The following is a 12018-nucleotide window of genomic DNA, read 5'->3' as shown; positions in this document are numbered from 1 at the left end:
GTATTATCTACTCTGCATGAAGAATTTCTAATGATGATGGAGGTGGTTTGGTTTGCATGTTTTAGAACATTTGTTTGAGATTTCCTCAGTCTGTGATGCGAACAGGAGACCTACCGAAACGTTTGCCGATTACTACCAGTGGGTACTTTTTTTTTTTTTTTTTTTTAACCTCAGGGGGAAACAGAAACGTTTCATCATTTTATAATACTGGGAAAGTTGTTCATTTTAAATGTGATAGCCTTGTTTTGTTTGTTTTTTAAAAATACTTTCTTTGCTCTTTTCTCATGTTCCCCTCTCAGCACGGGATTATGAGATCCAGAGAGACAGGATAGAGTTGGGTCGCTGCATCGGAGAGGGTCAGTTTGGCGACGTTCACCAAGGAGTCTACAGCTGCCCGGTTTGTTGAAACGTACACACACGCAAACGGTCAAACGTCGTTGAATAAACACTAACATCTCTAAAAACACGACGCTTTTTGTTTGAATTAAATGAAGAGGCAGAAGCAAATATGGACAATTACATTGTTGAAGCTTAACGTTAGTCTGCTTTAGCCAGTTCAAAACTAGTTAAAGTTTTTTGGGCTCTTTGGAACATCCAGTTGCGTTCGAGTCGAACCTTTAAACGAAACTATCCCCGCTCAGGTGATTTAGTTAGAATGATGATCCAGGAAGCCACTGAGGAGGAATTTTATCAAATAGGAGATGCCGGAGAGAGTCTGCTTCTGAATCCACGAGGTGGAATGATAAAGACGAAGGACTACATCTGAGTACTTCGAAATCATTTCAGATCAACAGCCAAACGTTTGAAACTTTGACACATTTTGTTAGTTTTGTTTCCCCCAATTATGCCAGGATTTTGTTTATGGATACAAAAAGCGTGTCACTTTCTGCAATTTGCCAAGGAAGAGAGATATCGTCACATACGCACATATAGATTTCCTAAAATTGTGCAGCCCTTAGTAGATGCAATCCATAATAAATTCAAACTTAAAACATCAGCTGTTTATTGTGTGATCAAGTCACCTGGAAAGTGAAGGGTTAAAAAAAGTCTTTCAGCCATAATTTAATACAGTATTCATGCTGATAAGGAGTCGTCTGTACGTGTGTCCGTCCTGATCATTATACACATACTTAACATCAAAAACGTTTCTATCCTGTGTATTAAATGTCAAAAAAAGTCAACTTTAGTTTTGATGTACAACTAAACCAATTTCTCCCTCCTCACCTCAATTTGCAGTTACAACTTTAAAGGATCTGCTGTGTTTTACAAGCAGATCTCTACTTTTTATGTTTCTGTTCTCTTTTCTCAAATATAAAATATTTCCCAAACCTCAGTTAGTCAGGCATTGTATTTCATAATCCATCAATGCCTACACAATCGTTAAATGACGCTCGTGTTTTTCAATCTGCTATCCTGCGTTCTGTGCGTTCCTCAGGACAAGCCGCCTCTGCCTGTTGCCATCAAAACCTGCAAAAACTGCACCACAGACAGCGTCAGAGAGAAGTTCCTTCAAGAAGCCTGTAACGGCGCTTTGCGTTTCTTCATTTCCTCACCGTTTCCTTGCAGAAGTGCTCACTCTCTCTGTTTTCCAGTAACAATGCGCCAGTTCGACCACCCTCACATCGTTAAACTGATCGGCGTGATCACAGAGAACCCGGTGTGGATCATCATGGAGCTCTGCACGCTCGGAGAGGTGCAATGCGTTTAAGAGCGCTTTGTCACATTTTCCTCCTTCGTCCGTCAGGACGGAGATTTGCATAAACGTGCGTTTATGTTTCTCTTTGCGCTTGTTTGTGTGTGTGTGCGTGTGTGTGTAGCTGCGGTCGTTCCTTCAGGTGAAGAAGTACAGCCTGGACTTGGCCACCCTCATTCTGTTTTCCTACCAGCTCAGCACAGCGCTGGCCTACCTGGAGAGCAAACGCTTTGTGCACAGGTACAGCCATCTAAACTTTTAAAAAAGTATTTTACTTCTTGAAAAACTGAAATCATATAAAACGACAGTGGGCTTTTTTTCCCTCTCAACATTAAAATAAGAAAACAAAGTCATTTTAAATCATGGAAGATCCATAATTGCATCTTGACTCATTAAAAGATTGGCATCTACTTTGAAAATTCTTTTGGGTTTGATTTAAAATAATAATAATAAAAAAGCAAATTTAAAAAATGCTATTTTTAGCAATAAGAACCAGAATTAGGGTTGTTCTAGTCAGCCTAGGAGGTTAGTGCTCCTCCTATCCACTATAAAATGAAAGAGAATCCAAAAAAAATTCTTATTAATAAACAATTTTGTGCTCTGCCTAACATTTTCTGTTGTAAGACGTACATTTTTTCCTAAAAATATAAAAAAGTCACTAGCTAAATATAAAAAGTTATAAACTTAAGTTACTTATTCAGTCACATCTTAAGTTATAATCACAATGTCATTTATAATAAATCTGCGTAATGTTTCTAATTTGAGGATTCAAAGCTGAACACAGATGTTGTGTGTTGTAGAGATATTGCGGCGCGTAATGTGTTGGTCTCCTCTGTGGACTGCGTGATGCTCGGAGACTTTGGTCTGTCTCGATACATGGAGGACAGCTCTTACTACAAAGGTAATGGCATGTCCAACTGTAATGAGGAGTAAAGTCATCAAAGTTTTCATTGTACCGTCACGCACGTGAGATGTTTTCTATACAGGTTTTAGTTGCTCCACTAAGCAAAGAGCTGAGATCAGTCTGTGCTTTAGTTGGAGTAGCTTTTCTTTCGCTTGTACTTTTCTACCATCTAGTGGTGACATTAGGGAACTGCAGTTCCTCCGTCGTCGTCGATTCTCGGTGAGGTTCTGAGTATATTAATGATCAAATGTTTGTGTCTCAGCTTCTAAAGGTAAACTTCCTATTAAATGGATGGCACCAGAATCTATCAACTTCAGGAGATTCACCTCTGCTAGTGACGTTTGGATGTTTGGTGAGTTCATCTGATATTACTCTGACAATTTACTCTCAAAGATTTGCCTTTCTCTTTACTTTTCCTATTTCTTTCCCACTTCATTCTCTACCTTCCTTTATTCTTTTTATTCACTTTTTGTAATTTGAGTAGCAGTTTCCCTTTAAATCTACAGCAGCGTTCATACAATGAATGTAACAGGACATTTTGAGTAGTTCCTATGTTTTTAAAAAGTTTAGTTGCATTTCTGATGTGTTCCAATTATGATTGCGTCTCTAAACACACATCTTAGATGGGATTACACACTAAAAACTGCTGTGTTTTCCCCCTGCAGGAGTGTGTATGTGGGAGATTTTAATGTACGGCATCAAGCCGTTCCAGGGGGTAAAGAACAACGATGTGATTGGTAGGATAGAGAACGGGGAGCGGCTGGCCATGCCTCCCCAGTGTCCGCCCACCCTCTACAGCCTGATGACCAAATGTTGGTCGTACGACCCCAGCAAGAGGCCACGCTTCACTGAACTCAAAACACAACTCAGGTGAATACTGCTCTCTCTCTCTTTTTTTTCCCCAATACAGCAGGTTTAAATTGGACCAAAGAAGTTTTCAGGTGCCTCAGTTTGTTTCTAATTTCCTTGGAACAAACTAGGATGGTGACGCCATCAAGTTCCTCACAATTTCAGAAGGCAAACTATTTATTTTGAGATGTTTTCTTTCACTTTCAGTCCTGTTTTATTTAAAGTTGTTACTTTTATGATATGTGGTAACAGTTATTTTGGTGGAGTGGATCTTCTCTTCTTCTGGACTCTCAGTCCAGATGGAAATGGCGCCTCCCTGTGGCGTGGTGTTTACATTTTTTTACTTACTTTTCTGCCTTATGTTTGGTTCACAGTGTAGTTAAAAGAGGCCCAAATCTGACCTTTTCATCCCTAAAGCTGATTTTTTTGTGTTCAATTCTGACCCAGACCACTTTCATTTTTGACCATAGATTAGATGCATGTCAGATTTATTTATTGAAGGTTCAAGATGGAGATTTTGTACCATTACGTACTTTTCCAAAAATACCTGGAATCAAAAATCTCTCAGTAGATTATCCAGATTGTAAACAACTTCCACTGTACTGTTAAATGTTTGTGTGTGATTAAATAATTGTTTTTTAATTTCAGCCTTTGTCTTAATATTGACTTTTTTGCTGACGTTTGCAATCAGGACTCTAGGTTTCAACTGTAATAAACAACAACTTACATTTTTATCAACTACGAAAATGCGTCATTGCAAATGTGTGTGAGTCATTCAGAAAGTACAGTCACAGTGCTAGAGGTGAGGGCAGTTTCTATGTTTTAGCTTTTTGATCGAGTCTTTTAGTATTTATCTGGAACCACTCTTGAGCCGTATGTTTTGTGTAATTCGCTAGTAAATAAATGCGAGCAGGCTGAGTTGATTTGAACTGCAGGAATAAAACACATAAATAAATATGTGTGCTGTTATTCTTCTCGTGATTTTTGCAGTGTCATACTGACAGAGGAGAAGGGTATACAAGAGGAGAGGCTGAGGGAGGAGATGAGGAGGCAGGTCACCGTTTCCTGGGACTCTGGAGGTTCAGATGAAGCTCCACCGAAAGTAAGACTTCACTGACACCTTGACCTTTCTTTTTCCTCTCTCCTGCTACTACTTCCTGTTTCTCTGAGGCATTTGAACATGATGACAAACTCCAGCCTGCTGGTATCTTTCTGTCTTTAGCCCAGTCGGCCAGGCTATCCCAGCCCTCGCGTCAGTGAAAGCTTCTTTTCCAACCACTTCCAGGTAAACCAAACCAGGATCACACTAAAAAGAAAGAGTTTAATAAGTAAATACAATGCTGCTTGAATTGGACACAAACCTGTTAAGTTATTACTGTTTATCTGCTGTTGTGTTTTGCAACTTAAAATGTGTGCAAAGACCTCGAAAAGCGGTTGCGGTGGAAATTTGGTGACCCTAAGAAGCCGTTCTTTGCTACACTTTAATAGCACAGCATGAGATTTGAACATTTGGTTTTTTACATCGTGAGTCGTTTTTATCGTTTTGTCTTTTCTTGACATAAAGATCAACTCACACCAACCTCATCTGAGTAAGGAAAAAAGCTATTTGCTGTCCTAAAAGTTGACGTCCACACAGTGCAAGAAAGAAACATCAATGTTGACTGAAAGTAATAAAAAAAATGTAAAATATGTTTGCAACTACAAATAAAATTTATGAAATATTTTAATCATAATTATGCTATTTCTCTTCACTACATAAATCACTTATGTATATTATCAATTTTAAGCATCAGACAGCTATCAGAGGCACACAAATAAATGTAGGGATTTATTTATCTGCAACAGTTTGAGGGGCTGTTACCCCTGGATTGACACAGATCAGTGTGACTCTGCTGCATGGGTCAAAACAAAGAGAAACAGGGGAGAGCAATGAGTTCTCTCAATCCTCTCCTCGTGAACGGAGCAGACGGAAGGCATTTCCTGTTGTGCTAAAAGCTGCTCACACATGGCCACGCAGGCACAAATCAAAACCACCGTTTTCTCTCTATGGCAAAAAAAAACAACTCTCAATCTTATTTTTGTCAAGAATCTGAGGATATACTTAGCGACATACAAGTCTACAGTCTTCAATTGTTTTAAAGGCGACTTATTATAATTCCTTAAACAGATTAGGATAGGTCTTTGGGCTACATAAAACATGTTCAGTACATTTCTTTTCCCCAAATAAATCGTTCTTAGATAATAAGATTTTATTCTGCTCAGTTCTGCCTATATTGAGCTCCTTCTCACTTGAGCTGTTTTAGGGAGTCTTGTCACTTTAAATCCAAATAAGCTGTGGCTGGCCACGCCCCCACCCCCCGACCCCCGAACCCAGCGTTTACACTCCCACGTGAAAATGGCTGCAAAGATATGCACAATTACATAACCATGCGTCTTTGAAAAGCATTAATAGAGCCTCCTGCACAACCAACAAGAATGCAGCAAGTGGTTTCGGGGATGGCATGTCAACAACAAAACACTTGTGTTGTCCAGCAGCCATTATACAGTGGATACAGCGGTAAAACCAGCTGGACAAACATGCTGGAGTGCAGCTACGGTTGCTAGTTAACGGGCTAGGCTTAGAAATTACTTGTTTTCCAGTCACCAAAAAACATGAACTTATTGCCAAAAAAACAGTAGGGTGTTTCTTTTTTTTTTTTTTTTTTTTGTTGTTTTTGTTTTTTTAGCCATTAACTTTACAGCAACCGCTCCTCCAGCAGTGGACAGACAGATGACTGCTAATGCTGAGCTTCTTTATGCCTAAAAGAGAGCATTGTTCACACAATGAAACGAAACATTTCCTGTCTCTTCCTGCCTCCAGCCGTCGCCTGGTGGAGTCGGAGGAGTAGGAGGCAGCTATTCCTCTTCTGATTCGTGGAATCAGCTCAGACCTGAACATGCACCACTGTGGAACCCAACTATGGAGGTAAAATTGAGCTGCTTATTTCCTCTATCAGAAGCAACAGAAGCCATTGTTTTTTTATTTTATTTTTATTTTTCAGTCTTCAGATTATCCTTAAAAAGACTTAAATTCATGTATCTACAAATTAAGGCTTTCAGATGTCTTCAATTCATTTTAAAAAATTTAATAATTTGATCCCAGATCTTTTATTTCGTTGTCAGGGAGCTATTTTTTATTTTTTATTTTTATTAAATGCGGGACTTTTCTGTCAGGCAAAGGGTGGAGTTACTCGCAGACACCTGCATTGCTTTCTTTGACTTGAGGCACTTAAAGCTACCGCTAACTAGCTGCTGAAATACCCTTCTAGATTGCTAGCTGGCTAGCGTCTATTGTGAATACTGTAAGTGCAAATGTATGTCCAGCTGGTTGAACGACGATCGTTTTCACCACTGGCTCAAATAAAAAATAAGGGTTAAGGCTGTAGAGATTGGTATGCAGTGTGAGAAACACAAAGCCGCTGCCAATAGTCACAAAAAGACCCCAGAAATTTCACATTTTTTGTTATTCTATTTAATTCAAAAATACTTTATTAATCCCAGAGGGAAATTAAATTATGCTGGATTGCAGCAGGATTCCCTTGTATTTAGAGTTTCTGTGGTCTTAAATTTAATTCAAGGTGGCATTAAATTGGCTTTAAATCTGGGCAAAAAGTTTTCACTCTGTTTTAAAAGTCTTAAATCTGACTTACTGAAACATGCAGATATCTTGATCTTACACAATTCTAAGTGCTACATTACAGTATTGCTTTTAGCATGAGGGTTAATCGAACATTTACATATAATTTGATTCTATAAAAGTTGCTTGAATCTTTTACCAGAACTTAAATCTCCCATTTTAAGTCTTATTTATATAATTATCTTGGCATATTAAATGCCACTTTGGAACACCGCAGCGTACGCCGCTTTGTTTCTTCTCCTTCTCTTTTCAGTAGCTGCATGTGAAATAAAAGCTGACCATATCTTTTTTTTTTCTTCTTCTGGTTTTCTGGTCTCGTTGTTCTCCAGGAGAGACTGGATGTGAACCAGGCTCTGATGGAAGAGACGCTGATAAAGCAGCAGCAGGAGATGGAGGAAGACCGGCGGTGGCTGGAGCAGAAGGAGAGCCACATGGTAATGAAACTCACACAGAAAGAGAGTTTGTGATCATAGCCGTTCAGTTTTCACCGCAAGAATACAAAATATTACCCAGACAAGCATCAGGAAATAAGTTGCATGAGCTTTGATTTTCACATTTGTCATTCAGATTAGAAATTGTGCCACACTGTGTTTGTTCACACACCTAGTGGGATGTTAAAGAGATAAAACAGAAAACAATGCAAGACACCAGAGGAATGAGTTTGGTTATAAAAGAACACCACGAGCTTTGAAAATAACCAAGTTCTCTTGATATAACCTCTCCGAGAATCTGTTCTTTATGAAGTGGTAACGATGTCAGAAGAAAGTCCTGTTCACCTCTCTTTGATGGGATGGGTTCATGTCAAAGGATATTAGTGATAAGATGGTCTAGTTAAAGCCCTAAATCTGTGAAAACACCCACAGACTCCATCCAACCTTATGAGCTAGTTTGCAAAGGAGAGGAAGGAAAGTTTCGGTCTCCAGGTCAGACTCTGGTCCTTGACGGCCACCGACCTGTGGACGCATCTCTGCTCCGACACACCTGGATCAAACGAAGGGCTGGAAACCAGGCTAACAGGCCAACGAGGAAACTGCCTCTGGATTCGTTTGCGTTGAAGAGATTCATCCAAAAATTGGCCTATTACATACGGTCCCCGTTAAAGTAAAAGCTCGTTGTGATCACAAACTGTGGTATTCGTTGGCAAAAGAATCGACCAGAAAGATTCGGAAGCAAAACAAAACCAAAAACAAAAAAATAAGGTTCCACTTTATCTGCGGAGATTTGTGCCGGCTGTTTTTGCCAGAAGAGCTCCAAAATATCTTTTTCAGATCGCTAACCTGGCTCTGCTGTGCAGGTTTTGATTTATCTCATCAGACAGTAAAACCATCCGAAAAGCAGCCAAAAAAACGATCGTTTAACAGCTCTGTTTTTCTACTCTCCTCGTTTCTTCTCTCGACTTGATTGGCTGTCCTTCGGGTTTTCAGCCAGACGTAGGTGGGCCTGAATGGCAGAAGGCTCGTGTCCTCCACCCCCCGTCTTTCATTTTTCACCCTGACTTCACATGTACTCGACCTGCTCTTCGCGTCTCAATTAAATCTATCGTGTCACTCAGAGCAGGTCAAAACTTTGGTATTTAATTTATCTGTGGTTTCCTTTCAGACAGTTTGGAAAGCATGTTTTTATACGTCACGTGTTGGAAAGAAGGCTCGTCTTCAACCTTAACATATCCAGAAAACACCGACCGTTACTAAACCATAAACCAAGCAGCAGAGAGCAGACTTTTATTTTTTTTTATTTTATTTTATTTTTTTTTTTACATACATTAACTTTGGATTCTTTTCACTGGGCCTGTCTGAAATTTACTTAGGACTTTCTTCCATTTATTTAGAAACAAACTAGAAACTTCGGATGCCGTTTAATTCATGCTAAAGCAAAATAACAAAACAAATAAAGACACTGCATAAAGATCTCAATGTGTTTCTTGTGTCCTTGTTTTCTGTCCTACATCCATTCATTGAGTTCTTCTTTCCTTCCTTTTTTGTCCTGACTGTAGATCTGAGCCTGTGTATGAAGGTGCTGCCTTATTTGAGGGGCATGTTCTCTTGTTTTTCCCATTTTGAACAGAGGCTAAGTGTGCTGCATCAAATTTCTAGCCTAATTAGACAGGGAGGCAGAGCTGATAAATGACGCTTTTCAACTACTTTAAGTTGATTAAAGTACAAAATTCTTCAGTAATATTTATGCTAATGTTGGAAATATATTCCTCAAAGTTGGTTATTTTTCCCCAAACAGAATAGATTTACTGAAATTAAAGATTGGATTTTTCTTTTCTTTTTTTTTAAGCCTTGAAAATTTACTTTAAGGTGTTTACCTCAATTTACCAGGGGCGTCTATGGAGTGATTGTTTTATAATTGTTCGTGTGGATTGTGGATTTTCGATCTAATGGAAAAACGATGTTTGATGTAAAAGTAAAGAATATGTGGCGAAAGTGACACAAGGAAGAGCAAAGAGCGAAAAGCAGAAACGCAAAGAGACACGTTAAGTGTGAGAGGAGGACAGAGGGAGGGAGGAGGGAAGTGGGATTGGCGGCAGCAGCGCAGAGGGAGGAATGAGGGAGATTCAGGGGGATGGAAAGAGTGTGAGGGAGGGAGAGAGAGAGGGAGGAACAGCTGAAGGAGAGAGAAAGAGAGTGATGCAGTTGGATCGTTTCTTTTCCAGGATTTTGTCTGCGTTTCAGTGGAACTTTTTGTTCTCTGAAAAAAAAAAAAAAACTTTCTCCGTCTCTTCTTTCCCCTCTGACTCAGTTTTTCTTTCTCTCTTCATTTATTTTCTCTGTCTTCCAACCCCTCTTGTGTTTTATGCTTCTTTTTTTTTTGTCTTCATCCTTCTTTCTCTGACACTTTTTGTTCCCGTCCCAACTCTTCTTTCGATGGCCTCTTCGTTCGGTCGCCCGTCTTCTTCGCGCTGTGTTCTGTCAGGATGCATCTCTTCAAGGCGTGCTTCACCAAAACGGTACTGAGGCAGAGAGAAGAGGAGCCTGTCTCTCTGACGGCAGATTTTATTTTGGAAATAGGAGATGCTGTAGCCGCCGTTGTTACTGGATCTGGTAACGCTGAGATTGCACTCGGTTTTGCAGCTACCTGTTGAGATATGCTGCTTTCTGCTGCTTGGTTTGGATTGTTTCTCGTTTCAAAGCTGCTGATCACAATATTTAAACGTGTGCACCTATTTTTTTTTTTTTTAAATGACAAAGCAGAGTGCTTGCTTATTTTTTTTATTGTTGAATTTCATAAATTGTTACATTATTTCTGCTGTTTTAGCCAGTGCATGCTCAGTTTGAGTGTTTCTTTCTGCAGAAACCAGAGTCCAGGAACAGCAGAGGAAGCATCGACAGAGAAGACGGCACTCTGCAGACACCGGTCAGTCAAAAACATTTTCTGCACGAAAGCTACGAAAGTCTGCGCTGTTATTAGTAGAGCAGCAGGGCAAACGGGCGATGTGGATTTGCAGGAGAAAGAGAGAAGTGGGGGAAAACAGGGGGAACGCTTTCATTCATGGGAAACAGAGAAAACAGACAGCAGGGCAAGCAGAGAAAGTATTTCTGTCTGTGTGCTGCGAAGGGCACTGCCTACATACCAGCCGCCTAACCACAGAGCGCCATGGGAACGTTAAATCCAGAAGGACGGCGTGTTTATAACTCTGAATCTGCTCTTCGAATGTCTTATTTCACTTGAAAAGTAATAAGCTGGCTCTGTTAGAAACATGAAACTGTTTCCTAACACTAAGCTCTCTCTCTCTCTCTGTGTGTGTGTGTGTGTGTGTGTGTGTGTGTGTGTGTGTGTGTGTGTGTGTGTGTGTGTGTCTGAACAGGGAGGAAGTCCACATATCTACCAGCCTGTCGGGAAACCAGGTACATACAAAGATCCATTCCAGTCTGAAACTTTCTGATTCATGAGCATAAAGTCAAACCTGCTCTAAATTTTGTGTAAAATAACAAAATCTGTTGGATATAACACACTTACTGCTGCTCTATCGTTATTGCTTTTTTATATACCCTTTACTATGAAGATCATCTTTAAGTTATAATCTCTTTTTCATCTGAGTGCGTTATTGTTAATTATTGTTTCCTCAAAATCCTCCATGTCAAATCAAGTCGAGAAATGTGTGGATGAATGAATCTGGAACGATTTAATGAACGTTGCATGAAGAACGACACGAATGTGCATGACTATATTCATGGATAGATGAGTCTATACCTGCATGAGTACATTAGTGAATTAACAAATGAATGAATGAATGGGTAAATAAAGGAATGACGGAATTACTAAATGGTTTGAGACTTTAAAGAATGACTGGATGTCACTCGCATGCATGAAAAACTGAATGGATGCTGGAATCAAAAATTGGATGAACGTATAAAAAATAAATTGATGGATGGATGGATGATCTAGACTGTAAAGAGAAATTCAACATAGACCAAGATGAAATACAAATATGTAAAAAAATAAAAAATCCAGAGAATCTGTTAAAGTGAAAAATAATGACACTATTAATGGACGTTTTAATGGAACTTTGCATTAAAAGTGTCATCTTTTACCAAATGACACTTCTTGACAATAGTCGTAAACATCATGGCAGGTGTGATGTCATGTTTATGACAGTGTCATGTCGGTCTTATGCAAATAAAGTGCTACCACAATCCTTTAGAAATAAATGTGCTTACACAATATGCAGCAGCGTTCTCTGTCAACATGGGCAGTTTAAGCTGAGGGATATTTTTGAAACATGAAACTGTGATAAGTAAGACTGAGGCTGTGTCTCTGCAGAGCATGTAGCCCCTCCCAAGAAGCCGCCCCGCCCCGGAGCTCACCTCCCCAACCTGGCCAACCTGAGCCCAGTGGACAGCTACAACGACGGGGTCAAGGTACGCACGAACGCAAAATAATTGGACCTGT

The 12018-nt window shown here is 39.7% G+C and overlaps 1 protein-coding gene across 1 annotated transcript in view; it reads left to right on the top strand.

Annotated features, from left to right (window-relative positions):
* Positions 1–240: 240 nt before the first annotated feature.
* The window catches only part of LOC106957800 (focal adhesion kinase 1-like), a gene marked incomplete at its 5' end in the record, with an annotated part of 18731 nt that continues 6953 nt past the window's right edge, over positions 241–12018 (top strand). The window contains 14 exons of the mRNA XM_015049273.1: positions 241–397; positions 1436–1520; positions 1593–1693; positions 1818–1933; positions 2494–2594; positions 2860–2949; positions 3263–3467; positions 4437–4548; positions 4669–4731; positions 6307–6411; positions 7452–7556; positions 10420–10482; positions 10934–10973; positions 11890–11987. Coding sequence (XP_014904759.1) covers positions 241–397; positions 1436–1520; positions 1593–1693; positions 1818–1933; positions 2494–2594; positions 2860–2949; positions 3263–3467; positions 4437–4548; positions 4669–4731; positions 6307–6411; positions 7452–7556; positions 10420–10482; positions 10934–10973; positions 11890–11987 — 1441 coding nt within the window. The remainder of the gene's footprint in view (positions 398–1435; positions 1521–1592; positions 1694–1817; positions 1934–2493; positions 2595–2859; positions 2950–3262; positions 3468–4436; positions 4549–4668; positions 4732–6306; positions 6412–7451; positions 7557–10419; positions 10483–10933; positions 10974–11889; positions 11988–12018) is intronic.

This window comes from Poecilia latipinna, unplaced genomic scaffold (assembly GCF_001443285.1).
Source record: "Poecilia latipinna isolate Pla-1442-1.1 unplaced genomic scaffold, P_latipinna-1.0 Scaffold44, whole genome shotgun sequence".
In the NCBI taxonomy this organism is placed as follows: domain Eukaryota; kingdom Metazoa; phylum Chordata; class Actinopteri; order Cyprinodontiformes; family Poeciliidae; genus Poecilia; species Poecilia latipinna.
This window is presented reverse-complemented; position numbering and strand designations above follow the sequence as displayed.